Consider the following 19,280-nt stretch of genomic DNA (forward strand, 5'->3'; position numbering starts at 1 on the left):
GAATTTGAAGGGCACAGGATGATGCCAGAAATGTAGTGACACTTGAATGCTGACTCAGAGTAATCTATTATCTAATGCTCTTGTATTTAAGTATAATTGCATCTAATATATAGTAAGATTCTTACTGAACTGTATGCAAACTAAGAATTTCATTGTACCTAGGTACATGAAGATAAAGTAAAATTAAACGATGGCCTCTTGGCACCTTAATTAGTTAGAGGTTACCTAAAATTTGAGAATTCAACATTCATACCGTTGGGTTGTAAGTTGAAAATGGTGCAAATATTCAGCATGTCAGACTGTATCTGTGGGGAAACATAAGAGGTAATATTTCAGGTCAAAAACTATATTGTCAGTCATTATTGTAAAGGAATGCTTAGACAGAAAGTGTGAGTGCTCGCGGGCTGAAGGCTGCAGCATTCTTGCCCCAGTCAGGAGGTAGGGACAGGCCTTATAGTGGAGACCCAGATGAGCCTGCTGCAGTATTGAAAGGAGTGCTGCACTACCACAGCTAATGCTTCTTGGCTGGCGTGTTTAACCAAGATTCAGCCTGTTCTTTTAGCCGTACAAAAATGTCCAGTGTCACAATTCTGAAGATGAAGTAGTGAGTTCTAAGGTCTCCTGGCCAAACTTGAAACTTCAACCTTTATCATTAAAGTCGCTGTACCTGACTGTGGGCTTTTGTTGTGATAGATGTGTTTCCAACAATGGTGACTGGACATTACTGGCTGCTTGTCCTGGGGATGTGGAAAGGGTGGCACACATGTGTGTTTCACTTTTATTTTACAGGCAAGCTGTCTGATTGAGTTCAATGTAAGCAATATCAAATCACACCAGGAATTATCTCAGCTTTGATCTCTGTCTTTTCATATCCTCACCCATCAGGGCATAGGAATCACTTCTAAGTTCAGGAGCTTTTTGGAGGAGCCAGTTCAGGATTTCCAGTGCCCTGGATGTGAAGAGCTTCCTGATCCTAAATCGTTGTTCTCATTATAACATTCCACCCTGTTGTTCTGCCTCCATCCATTGCAGGAAATATTTTTTTCTTATCTCACACAATCAACTCCCATTATCTTAAAACACTGGACTACCTTTATGCATCAAAATGAAAGAAACACATTCTTTGCAATCAATAGGCAATAGACAATAGGTGCAGGAGGAGGCCATTCGGCCCTTTGAGCCAGCACCACCAATCAATGTGATCATGGCTGATCATTCTCAATCAGTACCCCGTTCCTGCCTTCTCCCCATACCCCCTGACTCCGCTATCCTTAAGAGCTCTATCTAGCTCTCTCTTAAATGCATTCAGAGAATTGGCCTCCATCTCCGTGTTAAATGGCCTACCCCTTATTCTTAAACTGGGGCCCCTGGTTCTGGACTTCCCCAACATTGGGAACATGTTTCCTGCCTCTAACGTGTCCAACCCCTTAATAATCTTATATGTTTCGATAAGATCCCCTCTCATCCTAAATCTGTCCTTATAATTTAACATTTCTGTCCCCTTATCATTGAAAATCCCCCCTTCCTGGAGCTAAAAAAACGAAACATTGCCTATGATACTCAGGATGGTGTTGAAAACCTGGGAGGACGTGCATCTTGTTATTCATCAACCACCTTCTCTGCCAACTGTGGAAGAATTTACAGTTCCCACATTGGCCTCAGTAGCCATCAAATTGTAGTTGAAGTAAGGCACCCTCGACCCCGAGGGGTTAGTTTAGTTTAGTTCAGTTTCAGAGGTACAGCATGGAAACAGGCCCTTCAGCTCATGGCCTACCATTATTCACCTGTTCACACTGGTTCTGTGTTACCCAACTTTCTCATTCATTCCCTTCACACTAGGGAGCAATTTGCAGAGCCCATTTAACCTCACGTCTTTGAGATCTGGGAGAAATATTTCTTATTCTACTGTCTTGCATGCCCATATTTTACATACTGGACACATCATTAAGGAAGATTCAAAGAGAGGGCATGATGGCATGTACCATGGATAATTATCCTCGAATTGATCAACCGATATTCATCGAGACGCTGGCAGAAGCTGGGCTCCAGCACCAGTACTGAAGACTAACAGCACCACCGAGTGGAGCAACTGAGAACAGCAGCTGTCATTGTTCCCGATTCAGGAGCAGGGAGATACAGAGACGTCTGGTGCTGGAATCGAGCAAAAAACAGTGCTGGAGAAATTCAGAGGATCAGGCAGCATCTTTGAAGGGAAATGTTCAGGTGACGTTTTGAGTGAGGACCTTTTTTCAGATGATTCCACCATTGTGACCTGCAACCTTCCACATGGTAAAACAGAAAGAGAACCACCTGACCAGATATCCAGGTTGGTAATCAACAGGAGAATCCTGAAGAAGAATGGGTAGAGAGGTTTAGAAAAGTAGTTCCAGAGTTTAGAGTCCAAGCAATTGAAGGCATAATTAAATCCAAGGGAGCAGGATTGCATGAGTGCAAAGATACTAGGGGAATTACAGTAGGACACTGAATGACTCAACAAGAACAAACAAATTAAAATTAAACTGCTGCCATTGTACACGCCAGTGAAGGTCAGTAAGCACAGGTGAGGGATGGGCTGTGATGAGTGAGCAGGATCCTTCATTTCCTCAAAAGACCCAAAGCGGATTCACAGCAATTAAAAAGGTAGGTATGCTGTCAGCATCCTACATGCAACAAGATGTTTAGTTCTTTGTTTAGGTGTTGTTTGTGGAGGAACACTTATTGACCCCAGAATGTCACGTAGAATGTACCCAGTCTTCTGCCGCACCTTCAATCAGTTTCAAAATGTGAAAACCAAGGCTGACACACTCCTACAGTACTAAGAGTGCCACACTGTTGAAGGTACTCGTTCAGAGATGCTAAGCTGAGGTCCCCTATGCATGCTCAGATGAATGCAAACAGATACTACTGCAGGATTTTGATGAAGTGCGGGAGGTATTCACGCAGGTGGAGTGCGGGCCAATATTATTCCTCACAAAAGATCATTCATATAGGCTCATCATTGGTCTGAGCTTGTGTACAGGTTGGATCTCCATTCCGGCTATAATGTGCTGTGGAATATCCTGTGTTGGTAAAATATGCAATATGAAGGCAAGTCTTTCTCCTGCTATTCTCTGCAGTTTGTCCAAGTCGTCCAGAGGTTGTACATCATCTCATGCTTTTCCTCACTTTACCTATTCTTCCAAGGCCTTCCAAATGCTCTGATTGAGAGCATCGGCACCTAACTTTTTCTCCGTGGAGAAGAGATTTTAAGAATTATCAAAATTGATTGGTTTAGAGGGACTGAACCGAGTATAAGAGACTACAGATGCTTTAAACTTGAGTAAACAAAATGCTGGAGGAACTGAGCGGGTCAAGCAGCATTGTGGAGGGAAGTGGACACATGATGTTTTGGGTCAGGACACTTCTTTAGTCTGAAGCAGAGGACACAGACAGAGGGAGACCAGCAAAAGAATCAGGGAGGAGAAGTGATGAAGCGTTTTGTTCTGCGGTACATTGATGTAGAAATATAAAAAAACATAGAAACATAGGTGCAGGAGTAGGCCATTCGGCCCTTCGAGCCAAATGGCCTATAATATAATCATGGCTGATCATCTAAAATCAGTGCCCCGTTCCTGCTTTCCCCCATATCCCTTAATTCCTTGAGCCCCAAGAGTTAAATCTAACTCTTTCTTGAAAACATCCAGTGAATTGGCCGCCACTGCCTTCTGTGGCAGAGAATTCCACAGATTCACAACTCTCTGGGTTAAGAAGTTTTTCCTCAGCTCAGTCCTAAATGGCCTACCCCTTATTCTTAAACTGTGACCCCTGTTTCTGGACTCCCCTAACATCGGGAACATTTTTCCTGCATTTAGCCTGTCCAATCCTTTAAGAATTTTATATGTTTCTATAAGATCCCCTCATTCGTCTAAATTCTAGTGAATACAAGCCCAGTCAAACCATCAAATGTTAGTCCCGCCATCCCGTGAATTAACATGGTGAACTACGCTGCACTCCCTCAATAACAATAATGTCCTTCCTCAAATTAGGAAACCAAAATTGCACACAATACTCCAGGTGCGGTCTCACCAGGACCCTGTTTAACTGCAGTAGGACCTCCTTGCGCCTAAACTCAAATGCTCCTCAATGATGGCCCTCTTACTCTACGACACCTGACATCAGTCTGAAGAAGGGTCTCAACCCGAAAAGTTACCCATTCCTTCTCTCCAGAGATGCTGCCTGACCCGCTGAGTTACTCCAGCATTTTGTGATACCTCCAACATGCCATCAGCTTTCTTCACTGCCTGCTGTAACCTAGAATGTGTTCCCCTTGAGAGCAGTGGACGCAGATTCATCCATAAAACAAAGCGAGGGAATGGGAGTGTTAGAAAACTTTCAAAGCTAGTACAGGTACAGTGGGCTGAATGGCATCTTACCTGAAATTCCAGTTCTGTAAATATCTGCTGGCAATCCTTCATAAAAGTTGCACAGACCTTGCCACAAAGCACCAAGTTGTTAACACCAAGCAGTTCCTTCAGCAGTTTAATTTTTGCTTGAGCAGTGGCCTGATTCGTCATTCTATTGGATTGTGCAAGACAATCTGATAAGGTCACTATGATTTGGGAGGAACTGACAGTGATACCACCATGCACCATTGGGCTAATTATGAGTAAATTCCAGTGGGTGTCATGAATCAATGGCATCAGGCCAACTCATTAAAGTCACCGTCAGTAAACATACCACAGGGGGAATCTTAAATGTATTTGCAATCATGCAGGAAAATCAGGTTGAAGTGGGCATAAAGCATTGAGAAAGTGCCAGCCTGCAAGAATCACAGGCTTTATGGATATGAACAAGCTTCAAATACTCCATTGGTTGTAATACACTTTGCAAGATGTGGAAAGTGCAATAGATATGCAAATATTTTCTACCATTAATATCCAAATTTCCTGTGTGCTGGAGCCATATCCTTGCCTAAACTTCTCCTCCCTTGTTCTCCTTCCACAAAGATCAGTGGAAAGAAGTGTTTTATGATGGACACTTAGTTCCAATTGTTGGCTCTTCTCTCTTCCCTGCCAGCAGCTGGATATTTCTGCATTGGTGGAATGAATGTGGCCTCTAGTTGGCTCCCAGAGAGAAAGCTAAGGTCAGGGAGGATGGTTTCACAGCCTCTGGACAAACCACAAGGGTAAAACACCTTTCATCACACAGAATACATTATGGTTCAATTTACTGAGCAGGTGCCAGTACTTATTAAACCCATACAAGAACATGGTCTTAAGGCTTCCCTCATTTCTGCCAAGCTACATTCAATTTGGAAAGACCAATGCTTTTGTGAAGCCAAACAATTAGGAAGATAGCACAGGATTAAACCATTTCCCTTAAAATTTTATTTTCAAAGAGATTAAAATATATTGTTTTGCTCAGCAGGCAAGTAATAAATGAGGAGAGAAGCTGAGTGTGGCGGATGGAGATGTCTGTATCATGCACAGGCTGGTCAGTCTGTCAATTTCCCTTGCATACATGCTGGCTGGGCAACAGTTCAGCTTCCTACTGATGTTAAGGGAAGCAAGCCAAGTTATCACATAATTTCTCATTGCAAATAACACATTTGTCTGTGACTTGGGTCTACACACATTGCCAGAACATCTTTGGTTCAAAGGTCCAAAGTTCAGTTTATTGTCACGTGTTCAATTAAGGTACAGTGAAACTCGATTGTCACACATTGCCAGAACATCTTTGGTTCATTTGCATGTGGCAAAATGCACCTGACTGAGTGCTCCCTTCCTGCTGTAAATAGCTTGAAATTCATCTCATTGAACTCGTGCTGTTAACAGACATTTTGTAACCCAATTCTTAAATCAAGGGAATTCAAAATAATGTGCAAGAATTTCTCATCTAAAATTAGTCACTAGCCGAAGGACAAAAAATGTCAGGATTTAAGAGCAGGTTATACACATGCATGTTAGCAGATTTACAGAATAGGGGGAGGGAGGGGAGAAAGGGGGGTGCTGGTGGAGTAGAAGAGAAACAGGATTGTGATTGCTACTAGCTTCTTTACTATCCTGGAATGCATAGCAGGTTGCCCAGAATGACAAACTTCAGGCACTGGGAGACCACATGTAGTCAGTTGGAATGGCTGATCTGGGCAATACTCCTCGAGCACAAGGTACTAACCTTGGATGTTCACGTCCAAAATGAGAGGTTTAGTTTTAAATTATGCAAATAAACTTGGTCCATAATCATAAATATATAAAATGGATGTGTGGCGAGTAGATTTTTGTTGAGCAAGGCTGCCTGTCCGTGGGCGTGGGGGGAAGAGAGTGGAAGTTTTGTTGCCTTCCATCACAGTGAGGGGGTGTTTGGACTCGCTGTGATGGATGTTTGTGTTGGGGTCGTGTGTCCTGTGTACTTTTTTCTTTTTTTTGTTGTGTTTTGTGACTGCTGTAACTTTGTTCAGTACTTGTACCGAATGACAATAAAGTTCTATACTATACATATGTGCTGTGTAGATCGGATCACCATAATCAAACTGTACCGTCTCAAGAGCTCAAGAATCTCTCCAAATCCCGTTGTTCCTACAGGCACTATCTTAAAGCCTCAAAAGGAAGGTAATCACGAAAACAAGCCCTAAGTGGCAGACAGAAGGCAAGCAAGAGCATTTCACAGCCAAAACAAAGTAATCACACTGATCAGCAAAATGCAGTATTAACTGTATGTTCTTTATTCACAATCAGTGTCAACTATGCTTCCAAAATATCATTTGATTTGCAATGTTTAGGAGTACCCGTGTTTGACCAATAATATTTTGTGGTACATTGAAACCTTGTCCTCTTGGTCGAATGCAGCCGGTGGTTCTGAGACTGTGGGCAGAGAGCCCAACTCACAACAGTACTTGGCTGCTGCTCGTTCCCTGGTATCAATTAGCACTGCTACATGGGGTAGGATGCTGCTCATGGCAGGTCCTGCGGCAATGCTGTGTATTTGTTCTCGCGCAGTCAAATTCAGCATTAGTACTGTGAATCACCTGTGGGAGAATGTCCAAGGAACTCTTTGGGGAAACAAAAATAATCAAACTCTCCTCTCTCCAAGATGATTCCAAACACTTGGCCCCTTGCATCCATGCCAGCTTCCTGCAGGTGTAATCTAGTCAGCCCCTTACCGCAGTTCTATTCTCATGGCTCCACATTTTCTACAGCTCATTTTCCCTTCTTCCAACTCCTTAAGCGCTCTTTGAAAGCCCGGCTCCAGGTCGGGAAAGCAAGAAGACATTTTGGTTCCTTTTACAAATTTCCTGGATGAAAAATCCACCCTAATATAATTTATTAATTTGGTATATTTTAAGTATTTAAATTTCTTTCTCTAGATCTGCCTTTACACACTTTGAATCGCTCCAGAAAATAAGCAAAATCACTGCTGAAAAGCAGCAAGAAATGCAGATCTGACAAAACACTTTACAAAATGTCATTGGTTTGATTAAGACAGGATCTTCAACTTATTAGTGAAATTCCCATAAAATATCTATAACAGTTCAGGAAGTTGTGTTCCTGCATATTTTTCTGTGGTGTCTCAGAGTATCTCCCTCCCCCCTACACATTGTCTCCTCAGCTCAGGTAGATGATATTATTGACACCAAGAGTATTTGCAATATTCTTCATATCGGGATGAATAGTTACATCATATAAATTTTGTTAATTGTGTTGCCAGAATCAAATTCAACCAGCAACCCCATGACTGTTTCATTAAAGGATGACATAAGAAAACTGTTTTATAACATATACCTAGTACAGAGAGGGGCAACTATAAGGCGATATAAAAGTGGTCTTTCGCATACAGGGTGTTCATTAGATTATTTTAACTGTTGCAAATATAACAGGAAACAAATCTGATCATCTATAAATACTGTGGTTACAAACTATTACATAAAATAAAACATTATAAACTCAATAAATCCCCAAAGTCCAGAAACACACTGAATCTATGCACGTGTTACCTTCAGTGAGCATTCAAGTTCAAGTTAGATTAACCCTAATCTAACCTGACTGGTGCTTGTATCCTTAGTACTGGATGGTCATAGATTTCCCCTTCTCCCTGGCTGGATAGCTGACAGCAGCAGTGCTTCGAGGGTTTCTCCCCTGCAGCCCGTGCTTCTTCCCCAGCAGGGGAATAGTCTTGAAGGCAGCAAGCGGATGTTGGTCTCAAGCAGCAAACAGTCTCACTTCCGCTGGACAGTGCTGAATGGCGGTGGCTGCACAGTCTGGATGGACTGAAACATCGGTTTCTTTTTCGCATCGGAAGACAGGGCTTTCACTGAGGGCAGCAGCTGATTCCTTTTAATGATCTGTAGTGCTAATTGTGTGTTGCCTGTATCCCCAAACACAATACATGTTCATTGTCGGCAACCAGAGACAAGAAAGGAAGCAGCACAAATACAAAACCATAAATTTACAGTAAAGTTAATACAACCAACAATGAGGGCTAATGCATCTTGATGCCCTTGCAGGGGGGTATAAAATTTAAAAGCCAGCAATTCAGAACCTTCACCTGCTTCTGTCAATGCGGCCTTGCCTGATATCTTAAATGTATTTACCTAGTATCCTTTTCTTACATGAAATATAAATCTATTCCAGATTTCCAGCACCCAGTTTATAGATAAGTGTTTCCAAATAACACTCGTGAACGGCATGATGCTAAAATCAAGGCAATGGTCCCTTGTTGCAGAATCCACTGTAGTAGTTTTTCCTCTCTATTATTTTAATCTTAAAACAATTTAATGTGATTAATTTTAATCATACACCCTCATGAGAATGCAAGATTTGCTCTGTTTTTCAATTCTCTTCATAGTCTTCCTCATCTTTGTAATCTCATCCAGCTCACTTCCAGATCTATGTTCCAACAATTCTGATCTCTCGAACATATCCAGTTTAACTGTCACACTGCTGGTGGTAGTGCTTTCAACTCCCAAGACAAAGACTCTGGAATCCCCACCGGACACACCTCCTTCCTCATTAGACACTTCCTGAAACAATTAATTGTTGAGTAGTTTCTGGCCACTGGTTCAACGTAACTTAGCTATGTAATCTATGTAACTTAGCTTTTTTTGTTTTTCCATTCAAAGTTTGTTAGTTCATTGCAGTATTATTCTCACTAGAATTCCTTGCTTGTACCCAAAGAACAGAAGAGCCATCCATTGGTGAGAGGCACAACGTGTAGGAAAAAAACTGCAGATGCTGGTTAAAATCGAAGGTAGACACAAAATGCTGGAGTAGCGCAGCGAGTCAGGCAGCATCTCGGGAGAGAAGGAATGGGTGACGTTTCTGATCGAGACCCTTCTTCAGACTGATGTCGGGGAGGGGGCGAGACAAAGATAGAATGTAGTCGGAGACAGGAAGACTAGTGGGAGAACTGGGAAGGTAGAGGGGCTAGAGAGGGAAAGCAGGGACTATCTAACTTCAGATAGTCCCTGCTTTCCCTCTCTGTCCCTTCCCCAGTTCTCCCACTAGTCTTCCTGTCTCTGACTCCATTCTATCTTTGTCCCGCCCCCTCTCCGACATCAGTCTGAAGAAGGGTCTCAACCCGAAAAGTCACCCATTCCTTTTCTCCCGAGATGCTGCCTGACCCGCTGAGTTACTCCAGCATTTTGTGTCTACCTGAGAGGCATAATGACAGCTACGTGATAAAAGCAAGCAAGCCCTTGTGAGTCAGGAATCTCTGACACACCAACTAGCATTTCTGTCAATGAGCCAGGGATGGAGGATATGCACTAACTGTCAAGCATTATGAACTGGAAACTATGTCAGTGAACTTTAAATTAAAAACATGCCCTCAAACAGGGTCTGTTGCATCAAACTATTCCTCTGCAACTTCATTCCCCATAGAAATTTATAAGTATCAGTCTTAGAATACTACATTAAAAAAATTAACATTACTTATTGAAACAAGCCAATTAAGGAAACATTTTCACACTGTGATTTCAAGGCAACATTTTAAATATAAAAATGTTGACCTTAGTCACCATTATCAAATGGAAACTTACCATTTTGCAGTTCAAGATAAACAGCTAGGAGGATACCTTCGGGTGGAATCTCTTTAGGATTAACCATTGAGGCAGCCTTTAATTGATAAAGAAAAACACAGAATGAGCCAGTATCCAGTTACAATATAGACAGACAAGTTTAGTAAAAGCTATAGAAGGACATGTCAAAACTTCATTCAGTACTTCCAGGAAATCCGAACTGCAAATACACCCATTCCCTTAAATGCACATTCACAATTCTTTGAAAATCGTCTTAAGAAACATCATTTACAAATAGAAATAGGATTGGAATGAGTGGGAAGGTGAGTAAAGAAAGATGGGAATGACTGTAAAAAGCAATTAGCTGCTTGTAACTTCATTAATCAGATTAATAAACAAAGCAGCCTATCCGAAAGTGAACAAATTACATGGTGCAGTCAAGGAAAACTTTTTATTCAGGCAAGCCTACTTTCATTGGCCTCCATGTATTTACAGCAAGGAAGAATCACGGAAGGAATGCTTAACTGAACAAGGACAAGCATCCAAGTACAAATGATATGCAACCAGGATGTCAATGAAATAGACTAATCATTATATTTAAAAATTCAATGGACAAAATTGTGCAAGAGATCCAGGGCACTGATAAGCATTAGACAGAAAGCAGATTTTTTTTTTCGTTGCAAGAATCACAAGGCAACAAACTGTCAAAGAGCCAAAATTTAGAAAATTAAGGAATGCAACATGACTCCACATCCCACCGCTTCTTCCCTCCACCCCAGCAGTCAGGTGGCAATTGGACGTGATCTTTCACAGCAATGATTCAACAGGCAAATAACCTCTGAGAATGGGGCAATGGTTCTGACTTTCGGACCATTGATGCCACTGAAGGATTTGGATGGAGCAGATTAAATTACATGCTCTTGCTATCTCACCTGGTGAAGACACTTGCGAGCCTTATCATATTCACTGCGTAGACAATATGCACTGCCAAGGTTAAAGAGCATCATTGCACGAGCAGATGTAACGGAATTTGGATAGCATTGCAGTATCTGTTTCCCTGCTGTTAAATGCACAAAATAAAATTAGAAGAGCACAATTTAGCTTGGAATCTGATTCTGAGACCAATCTGACTGAAGGATAAATATAATTTTTTAAATCGTGGAAAAACGATAATCTAGCTACTACGCCATCATATCAACCAAAACTCAGCCTGCTACAGTGCAAAGTTTCACTTTCATTGCCAGAATACCTCCAATCTCTGGTGGAAGCAAAATTCAAATATATCAGCAATAAGCAATCAGAAAGGCGACATTCATGCGAACCATATAACAAACTAATGTATAGATCCACATCTTGATTGTTGGAGGATATTCGGCATTCACAGTTAAAAGAAAAATATATATGCACAGCTTAATACAGCAAAAACCCTGGAAGAATACATGAAGTGTCAGAATGAAATTGAAAGAGAAAATGGGGAAGTAAGGAGAGTTTAATATAAAAATAGCAAAGAATCTCCAAAGGTTTTTTTTTAAGAAGGTAAATAATATGCAAGAGGATAACTTAGGAAAAAGCAAGGCCCATTAGGGAACAATCAGCAAGTGTGGAGCATGTTAATAATAAAGATAAAGGATATATTAATTTATTAGAATTCGGCTATTTTAATTTCCATGCTGCAAGGCATGTGAGTGAGGTAAAAAAAAAAGAGGAAAAGAACTGAGCGCTTGCGCGAGGCGTACAGCGGGGGTCAAAAAATTGGAAATTTACACACAAAATTACTAGTTTCAAGCCTCTTTTAGGGCATTTCAAAGTAAAAACGGACATTACAAAATAAGTTGAATATGTCACTGTATACTAATAACATTTTGAAGTAAATTCGCACATTAATTGATAAACAATCCTAAAAGGTGGCAATTGGCTTTGCTGCTGTGTTTTATATTTTAACCCCTAAATTTAATTAATTTAGTTATATAATCTTGCACTTAAATTTAATATTTACTCATTACAGTTCCATCACTGATTTTCTGGCACTCTTGGTTCCAGAGCTTTGCTGGTTTATCGAGCCGGCTAAGGAAGCCAGCTATGGGGATAGATTTGCTGGCTCCAGCTGGGCTGGAGTTCCAGAGCTCCCACCACAGGTTGCAAATTCAACCCACCAATCGGCTGTGGAAAATCCAATGAGGTCGCGATTGGCTGCCTTGCCCAGCCTAGGTACCACATTTTCAGGAGACTTCCAGGGCGCGGGGGATTTCTCGCGGAACCCCTAGCGAGCTCCAGCGGAACCCTAGTGTTCATTACAAGTCTATACATCGTTTCTTTTCTTTTTTTCCGATCCGATTTCTCCGTTGGTAAGCGCGATTTTGGCAAAGTGAAAAATGTGGAAATCATGCAAAAAAGGATTTTAAAAACGCGGAAAACCGTGGAAACACTAAAAATTCACATGCCTAATGCTGGGCAAATTATTGAATTCAAAAGAGCAGTATAAACCTTCACTTAGAAAGGCATATATTAATCAGGGACAACCAGCAACAGCTTGTTAAAGGAAGATCATCTCTGACCAAATTGATTTTTTGAAGAGACAACAAAAGGGCAAGCTCAGAAAAATTGACGTAGTCTACATGGAGTTGAGCAAAACTCTGAACAAGATGCCACCTGTCAGGTTTTTTAAGTAGTAAGAGCCCGCAGGACTCAAGGGAGAGCGGCTTATTGGATTCAAAACTGGTTCAGTGGCAGAAAGCAAAGAGCAATGAATGATGGGCATTTGTGTGACTGGAAGGTCATCACCAGTGGAATTATGCAGAGCTCAATTCACCAAGCAACGCCTTTTATAATATACTAGACTGAGGTGGACCCGTTGGGTCTAAATCTCTCCTGCAGGCCTCTCCTGGGGCAACCCTCTCCAACTGACGAAGCCCGTTGCCGGGCAGGGAGTGTTCCCCGGGGCCATGGGCGGGCGAGGGGGGACAGGGAAGGGGAGATGGTGCCACTCACCTCGGCCCCGTGCTGCCAATGCTACGGCTAGAGCGAGCCGTGGACCCAAAGCTTCTCCTGTATTGGTCTAGCACCCTCCCCGACCCCATTGCCCCCCCTCACCCACTCCATCCCCCCTCCCTTATCTCCCCGTCCTCCCCCCTCACCCACTCCACCCCCCCTCATCCCCTCCCCCCCACCCACTCCGTCCCCCTCACCCCCCCCTTAAAACCCCTGAAAACCTCTCCTGCATTGGTCTAGCACCCTCCCCTCTCCCCCCACCTCCTCCCCCCCCCCCCCCACAATATCAACGGGCCCCAACTGCGCAGGTGCGGAGCCATTGGCTTCTGCGCATGCGCGGATCCGGCAGCCATCTTACGCAAGTATCAGATCAACGGTCCCTAACTGTGCAGGCACGGACCCGTTGTGTTCTGCGCACGCGTGGATCCGGCGGCCATCTTAAGTAATTATTAGATTAATGGGCCCCAACTGCGCAGGCGCGGACCCGTTTGTTCTGCGCACGGCCGTCATATCATCGGGCCCCAACTAATCTGTAAAATAAAGCGACTCTTCTTTTAAATCTAAATTCCCGTCACTCTGGCAGGTCCCGCCCCCAGCGGTCATCGTGCCCCCCCCCCCCCCCATTGGCCATCACTCGGGTGGGTCTCATTGGGCCGTCTTTCGCTGAACCTTGCCAAGCTTCAGTTTAATGTAATCTTTAAACTTTAAAATCTCTCTAACTTTAAAAATGTAAGACCAATTTGAATAAAACTTGGATGAAACTGTCCCCAGGACAAAGGTGAGTAAGGTGGTCCTAAAATTGTTGTGTTGTCGTGTGACGGGGGCACAAAAATAAGGTTACATCACAGGCATCAACAAACAAACAATCAAACGAGCAAACATTCAAACAATCAAACAGAGAGTTTTAATAATATATAGATTCTATGCTGTACTGTTTTATGTTTTATATTATGTGCAGGCAGGTAACAGTTAAGGGCCTGTCCCACTTAGGCGATTTTTTTGGCGACTGCCGGCGACTGTCAAAGTCGTAGCAGATCGCCAAACTTTTTTTTACCCAACGACAATGCCGAGTCAGGTCGAGATTACAGCGTCTTCTGAAACATCGCGAAAATTCCCACGCTGTCAATGCTTCTCCGGCGTCCTGGTTTTCGCTGAAATCACTGACAAGTCGGTAAGTACTTGAGAGTTTTGAACTATAACACCTTGTATGGGTTACTTAAAAAACAAGCTTCACTGTAACAAGGAATAAACTGGATTTACTTCCAGTTTACTAATAGCTGTATTAAAAATAATAAATTTTAAAAGTGGTTCAGTGGATTTTTGTGAAAAGTGTGTGGGCATTCTTTGAAAATGTAAGGGAGATGCATATCTGGTTTCTGGGTTGAATATCTGGGTTTGGAGCCCACTATAAATGTAATGGCTGAGGCCAAAAACATCGCGAAAATTCCCACGCTTAGCTGACCGTCAAACTGTCGCCTCCAATCTACCTGTCAAATGTCCTGACGGTAAATAAATTTGTTAAACACAGGCATTTTATGGTATTTTGAAATTACTTTACTTATTTTGTTATTATGTGCTTCGAAATGCATCTTAAGAGAACCTATCAAACCTGGGGACAGCATGTGACAGCGCCCGCAATAAGCTACGATACCTGGCGACAGGCCAGCTGTCGCCGAGAAATTTCAAACCGTTTGATTTCTCAGCGACACGCCGAGATCCACTACGATCTTTGGAAGACTCCTCACGATCATGCCCGCGACACCCCGGCGAACTGTCGGCGACAGCCTAGTCCGCCGGCAGTCGCCTTAAAATCGCCTAAGTGGGGCAGGCCCTTTAGTCTTGGCATCATTTATGGCACAGACATTGTGGGTGAAAGGCATGTTCCTGTGCTGTGTTATTTTAATAGATTGGTACAGATCTGGAACGTAGTGTTAAAAAGGATGGTAGATGCAGAAATCCGTATCACATTAAAACAGTCCTCAGATGTGTATTTGAAGACATGGCCTGCAGGGCTATGTACCTGATGCCAATGGTGGGATTAGTTTAAGCAGCTGATTCTCACTGGCATGGACAAGGGCGCGGTCATCATTTTGTTTATGACTCTTCTAAATGTTTAGCTGAGGTAGTCTCCATTTTGTCACATCAAACTAAATAGAACCCCATCAACAGCCTGATGATCCTACTGGAGACAGGTCTTGAATTAAATAAAATTTGAGACATAGCCATGAAAGAAGGGTAATTAGATGGTCGGTCAAAGTGTTGCTTTTAAGCAGCGTTTCAAGAGAGGCAGAGAGGTTTGTTTTTATTTGAGAAATTCTTCTGCAGTTTGGGCAGATGGAAGAAAGGCTGTCAGTTGCAAAGGGACTAAAGTTGGAACACAGAAGAGGGGAGAAGTACAGAGGTCCGAAAGTCGCAGGCGAAAGTGGTTGCAAAGATAGCAAGTCTGAAACCATGTATTTGATTAAATAGATGAACATTTTTAAACCAAGGCATTGCCAGTTTGGAAGCCAAGGCAGGTCAGCCAGCATGTGGTAATATTTACACCCGCTTGTAAACACTTAAAATATGTGGTTGCTGTCCAACAATGTGAGAAAGCCAATGTGCAATAACATGCGCAAATGGTACCACAGGAAAGCTTTTGGTCTACCATGCCTCACACAACCACCCACCTTACATGTAACACAGATACAAGTAACTCAAGATATTTCTAGTTAAAATTTAAAAAACACAAAACTCCAGGTTGCTAAGCTGTAAAATGCTTTGCTTTAAAAAAAAATCAGACTATTCAAAATGATCTTCCATTTTTTGTTTTATCATTATATCAGTCATTTTTGCAATTATTCTTTCCTTTAACTCGTTTCATTAGCTCAGAGAAAAAAAGATCTCTGACCCTCTCCCAGTTCTGATGAAAGATTAGGCTTAGGTTTATCATGTTAGTACACTAACATGCAAAATTAACTCTGCTTCTCTCCACAGATAACACCTGACACGCTGAACGTTTCCAGCAAGTGCTAATTTTATTTCAGATTCAAGAAATAGCCATAATTTGTCTCTAAATGGGAAGATTTTGAATGTATACTTACAGCTTTCCATCTGTTCATTTTCTCCTCGGTCAGAACCTGAAATAAAATGCCAAAATGTCTCAATACATGTGTCCTTTCAAACAATTAAATTGTGTGTCAATTTGATAGCTGCAATCTCCAATGACATTCTCCAATCTGAAGTTGAAATCAATTAAGCAAAATATGGTATAATATATAACTTTCGTAGTAGCTCCCAAAAACATAACCTCCAACAGGTGGAAGGACAAACCAGAGGGATAATCATAAACATAAAGGAGGCGTGGCCGGTGCGGCTCGGCTGCGGGACTTTTCACCGCTGGTGCGGCTCGGCTGCGGGACTTAGCTGCGCAAGGCTTGGTCGCGGGCCTTTCATCGCCCGGTTCAGCCGCGAGACGTTTCAGCGCCCGGTGTGGGGACTGTGCGGGTCGGTCGGGGACGAGCTGTCTGTCCGTGGGCGTGGGGAAGAGAGGGGAAGTTTTGTTGCCTCCATCACAGTGAGGGGGTGTTTGGAGTCACTGTGATGGACGTTTGTGTTGGGGTTATGTGTCTTGTGTTCTTTTTTTTCTATGACTGCTATGTAGTTTCGTTCGGTACTTCGGTACCGAACGACAAATAAAGCTCTGTTATACTGTTATGTCCACCTACATTAATGATTGTTGTAGAATCTGCTCCCTAACAATACAGTGGAAGCGCCTTTGCCATATACACTTCAGCTGAAAGGAGTCACCTTTATTAGTGGCATAGGGATGGGCAATAACTGGCAACCTTTCTAACAATGCTCTCATCTTGAAGATTCATTTTTAGAAAATTAGCATGTGGAAGAGAATTTGGGCTGGGGGCAATTGACGGGAGTTTTTGGAAAACCATTTTTGGTCACTCGGACTAAACTCGCGACTGCGTTCCCAGATAGTCCCTCAATTTGATGTCAATGGAACTAACTTCCCGAGGCAAGTGCAACCAGCAACCAAATACCATGTATAGACACAACACTGGATTACACAGACCAATTACCCCCGTGATGTGCATTCATTTCTTAGGGTCACCAGTGGCAGAAAAGAGACCTCTGTAATAGGAGAAGACTACAAGGATCACGGTAGTGTAGCTGTAACCTTGGTATTTGGGTATGGCTACATCTGAAAACTCTTAGGAGTAATCTTAAGATATTCGCAATTTCTAAGTACTGAGGTCAGAATGTCACGACACTAGAAGCATGGAAGATGTCAGAAGGTCTTGTAATAGAAATGGGGGTGAGGGGTGACATTGGAAGTAAGGAGGTGTGGGGGGGGGAGGCTAAAGGTTTGAGGATTTACCAACACTACAGAGACGTTTGTCACTGAATGAGTGCTCTGGTTAGGAATGCAACTACCGATGTGTAGTTGCCAAATACGAACCAGTGATTCAAGATAAGTTGCTTCATGTCAAAAACCTCAAACCGTAATCATGTTCTTGAACTTGCAACATACATTTCAGGCAGCATTTGGACAATTTACACATAAGCGTACACATTTTTTCAATTAAAAAAAAAGCTTTTATATTCTACCTTTGCTTTAAAAGCCTAGATATCAAAGAGAAATAACAGATGGAAAGAATTTTCAGAAAGTGTTTGAATAATGGTGAAAACTTGATTCATCTACTCCCAAGAAATAAATTAATTGATGTCTCTGCCCCACACCTTAGCAAGAATGTCAAACCCTTGGAAAGACATAGAGTAGATTACTGAAATTACCCTTGGGATGGCAGTATTCTAAAGATGTGGAGATGTTCTTAGAGCAGGCAACATCAAGAGAAGATTGGATAAGTTTGAAAATTGCTTCAAATGGCAGAAAGACAGATGTAAGGTAATTGGTATAAAAATAATACAAGATTTATCTATTTATTTAAGAAGAGTGACTTGTTGTAAAGCAGAACTTGCTGTCTAATATGGTAGTGGAAGTAAATTTGCTAGAATCTTTCATAGGGAGCTGGAAAAATACGTGGAAAGAGGAAATAATCCAGATCTATAGTGAAAGAGGAGGGATAAATAGCTGATTCCAGTTTTCTTCTATGCTGTACTATTTCATGAGGGGTGAAATAAAGTCTTAAAATGGAATACCCCGCAAGATCATCCATCTGCTAAATTTGCCCCCAAATCGATATTAAAAACTCAAAATTATATACCTTGGTCCTGTTCATTTGAAGAAACTCCCAAGAACACATCGGTAACATTTTCAGGGTTTAAATGAGTGATGGCATCCGAGATTCTATCCAGGGAGATGAGGGATTCTGCTGCGTACAAGTGACCCAGAAACCTAAGCAAAATTAGACAAGAGAACGGCTACACAAATCAAGAGAATTGCTCCTTCACCAGTTACTCCAAAACTCTTCCCATTTCCCTCCATACATTTACAGGCTGTGAACATCACTGGCGAGACCAGTATTAATTGCTAATCTCTCTTTACCCTTCTACTAGTGACTTGCCAGGCCATTTCAGAGACACTTAGACAATCTTATAGCTGTGGGTAAATAAAGCAAATTTTCGACACTAAAATAGATTAGTGCATTCTACAGTCTGGTCATGTTACGATCACAATTAACATTTTTATTCCAGAACATTGAATTAGTAATTTAAATTTTCTCAGCTGCTGTTGTGGGATGGGAACTAACATGTCATTAGTTTAGCTCTCTGGAATGCTAACCTATTTACTGAATACTCTCCCAGCATAAACATCACATTTCACCTCAACATCGCTGTCTCTTTACCTTGGCTCCTCAGTTACTACATCTCTTGCTCTTTTGACACCTCCAACTTTTAATAACAACTTTCTATTTAGTCTAATTCCTTTTTGAAAAATATACGAAGCAATGGGGAATGATTAAGACAATTTGGAAAATGGGCTCTTGTTCCTTTTCAAGTAAATGCCCAAGAGGCCGTTTAAGGTTCAAACAATCCTATTTAATAATAACCACCTGGTTGTACATCTTCTGTTACTTACTTTAGTGATCCAGACAATTTGGGCTGCTGTAGAAGATTCTCTGCATGATTTAAGGCCATTAGGTTGTCACCAAGTGCAAGGGCAACGTATGCACTGCCAGCCAGAATGGAACACCTAAGAGAACAGTGAACATGATGTGATATAATCAACCTGCAATCATGACATTCCATCACTAGACTTCAACTTGGAGCTAAAATCCTTCCAAAGCTTTAAATTATTAATTTTCTTTGGGTTCCCACTATTAAGGATACATTCTATATTCTCCCA

General features: G+C 42.0%; 1 protein-coding gene across 1 annotated transcript in view; it reads right to left on the reverse strand.

Moving 5' to 3' along the window:
* Positions 1 to 5,449: 5,449 nt before the first annotated feature.
* The window catches only part of cnot10 (CCR4-NOT transcription complex, subunit 10), a 38,934-nt gene continuing 25,103 nt past the window's right edge, over positions 5,450 to 19,280 (reverse strand). The window contains exons 14-19 of the mRNA XM_078397629.1: positions 19,014 to 19,127; positions 18,199 to 18,329; positions 16,063 to 16,098; positions 10,924 to 11,051; positions 10,013 to 10,088; positions 5,450 to 8,340 (exon numbers count right to left, since the gene is read on the reverse strand). Of these exons, the coding sequence (XP_078253755.1) occupies positions 8,192 to 8,340; positions 10,013 to 10,088; positions 10,924 to 11,051; positions 16,063 to 16,098; positions 18,199 to 18,329; positions 19,014 to 19,127 (634 nt within the window). The 3' untranslated portion in view covers positions 5,450 to 8,191. The remainder of the gene's footprint in view (positions 8,341 to 10,012; positions 10,089 to 10,923; positions 11,052 to 16,062; positions 16,099 to 18,198; positions 18,330 to 19,013; positions 19,128 to 19,280) is intronic.

This window comes from Rhinoraja longicauda, chromosome 4 (assembly GCF_053455715.1).
Source record: "Rhinoraja longicauda isolate Sanriku21f chromosome 4, sRhiLon1.1, whole genome shotgun sequence".
Lineage (NCBI taxonomy): Eukaryota > Metazoa > Chordata > Chondrichthyes > Rajiformes > Arhynchobatidae > Rhinoraja > Rhinoraja longicauda.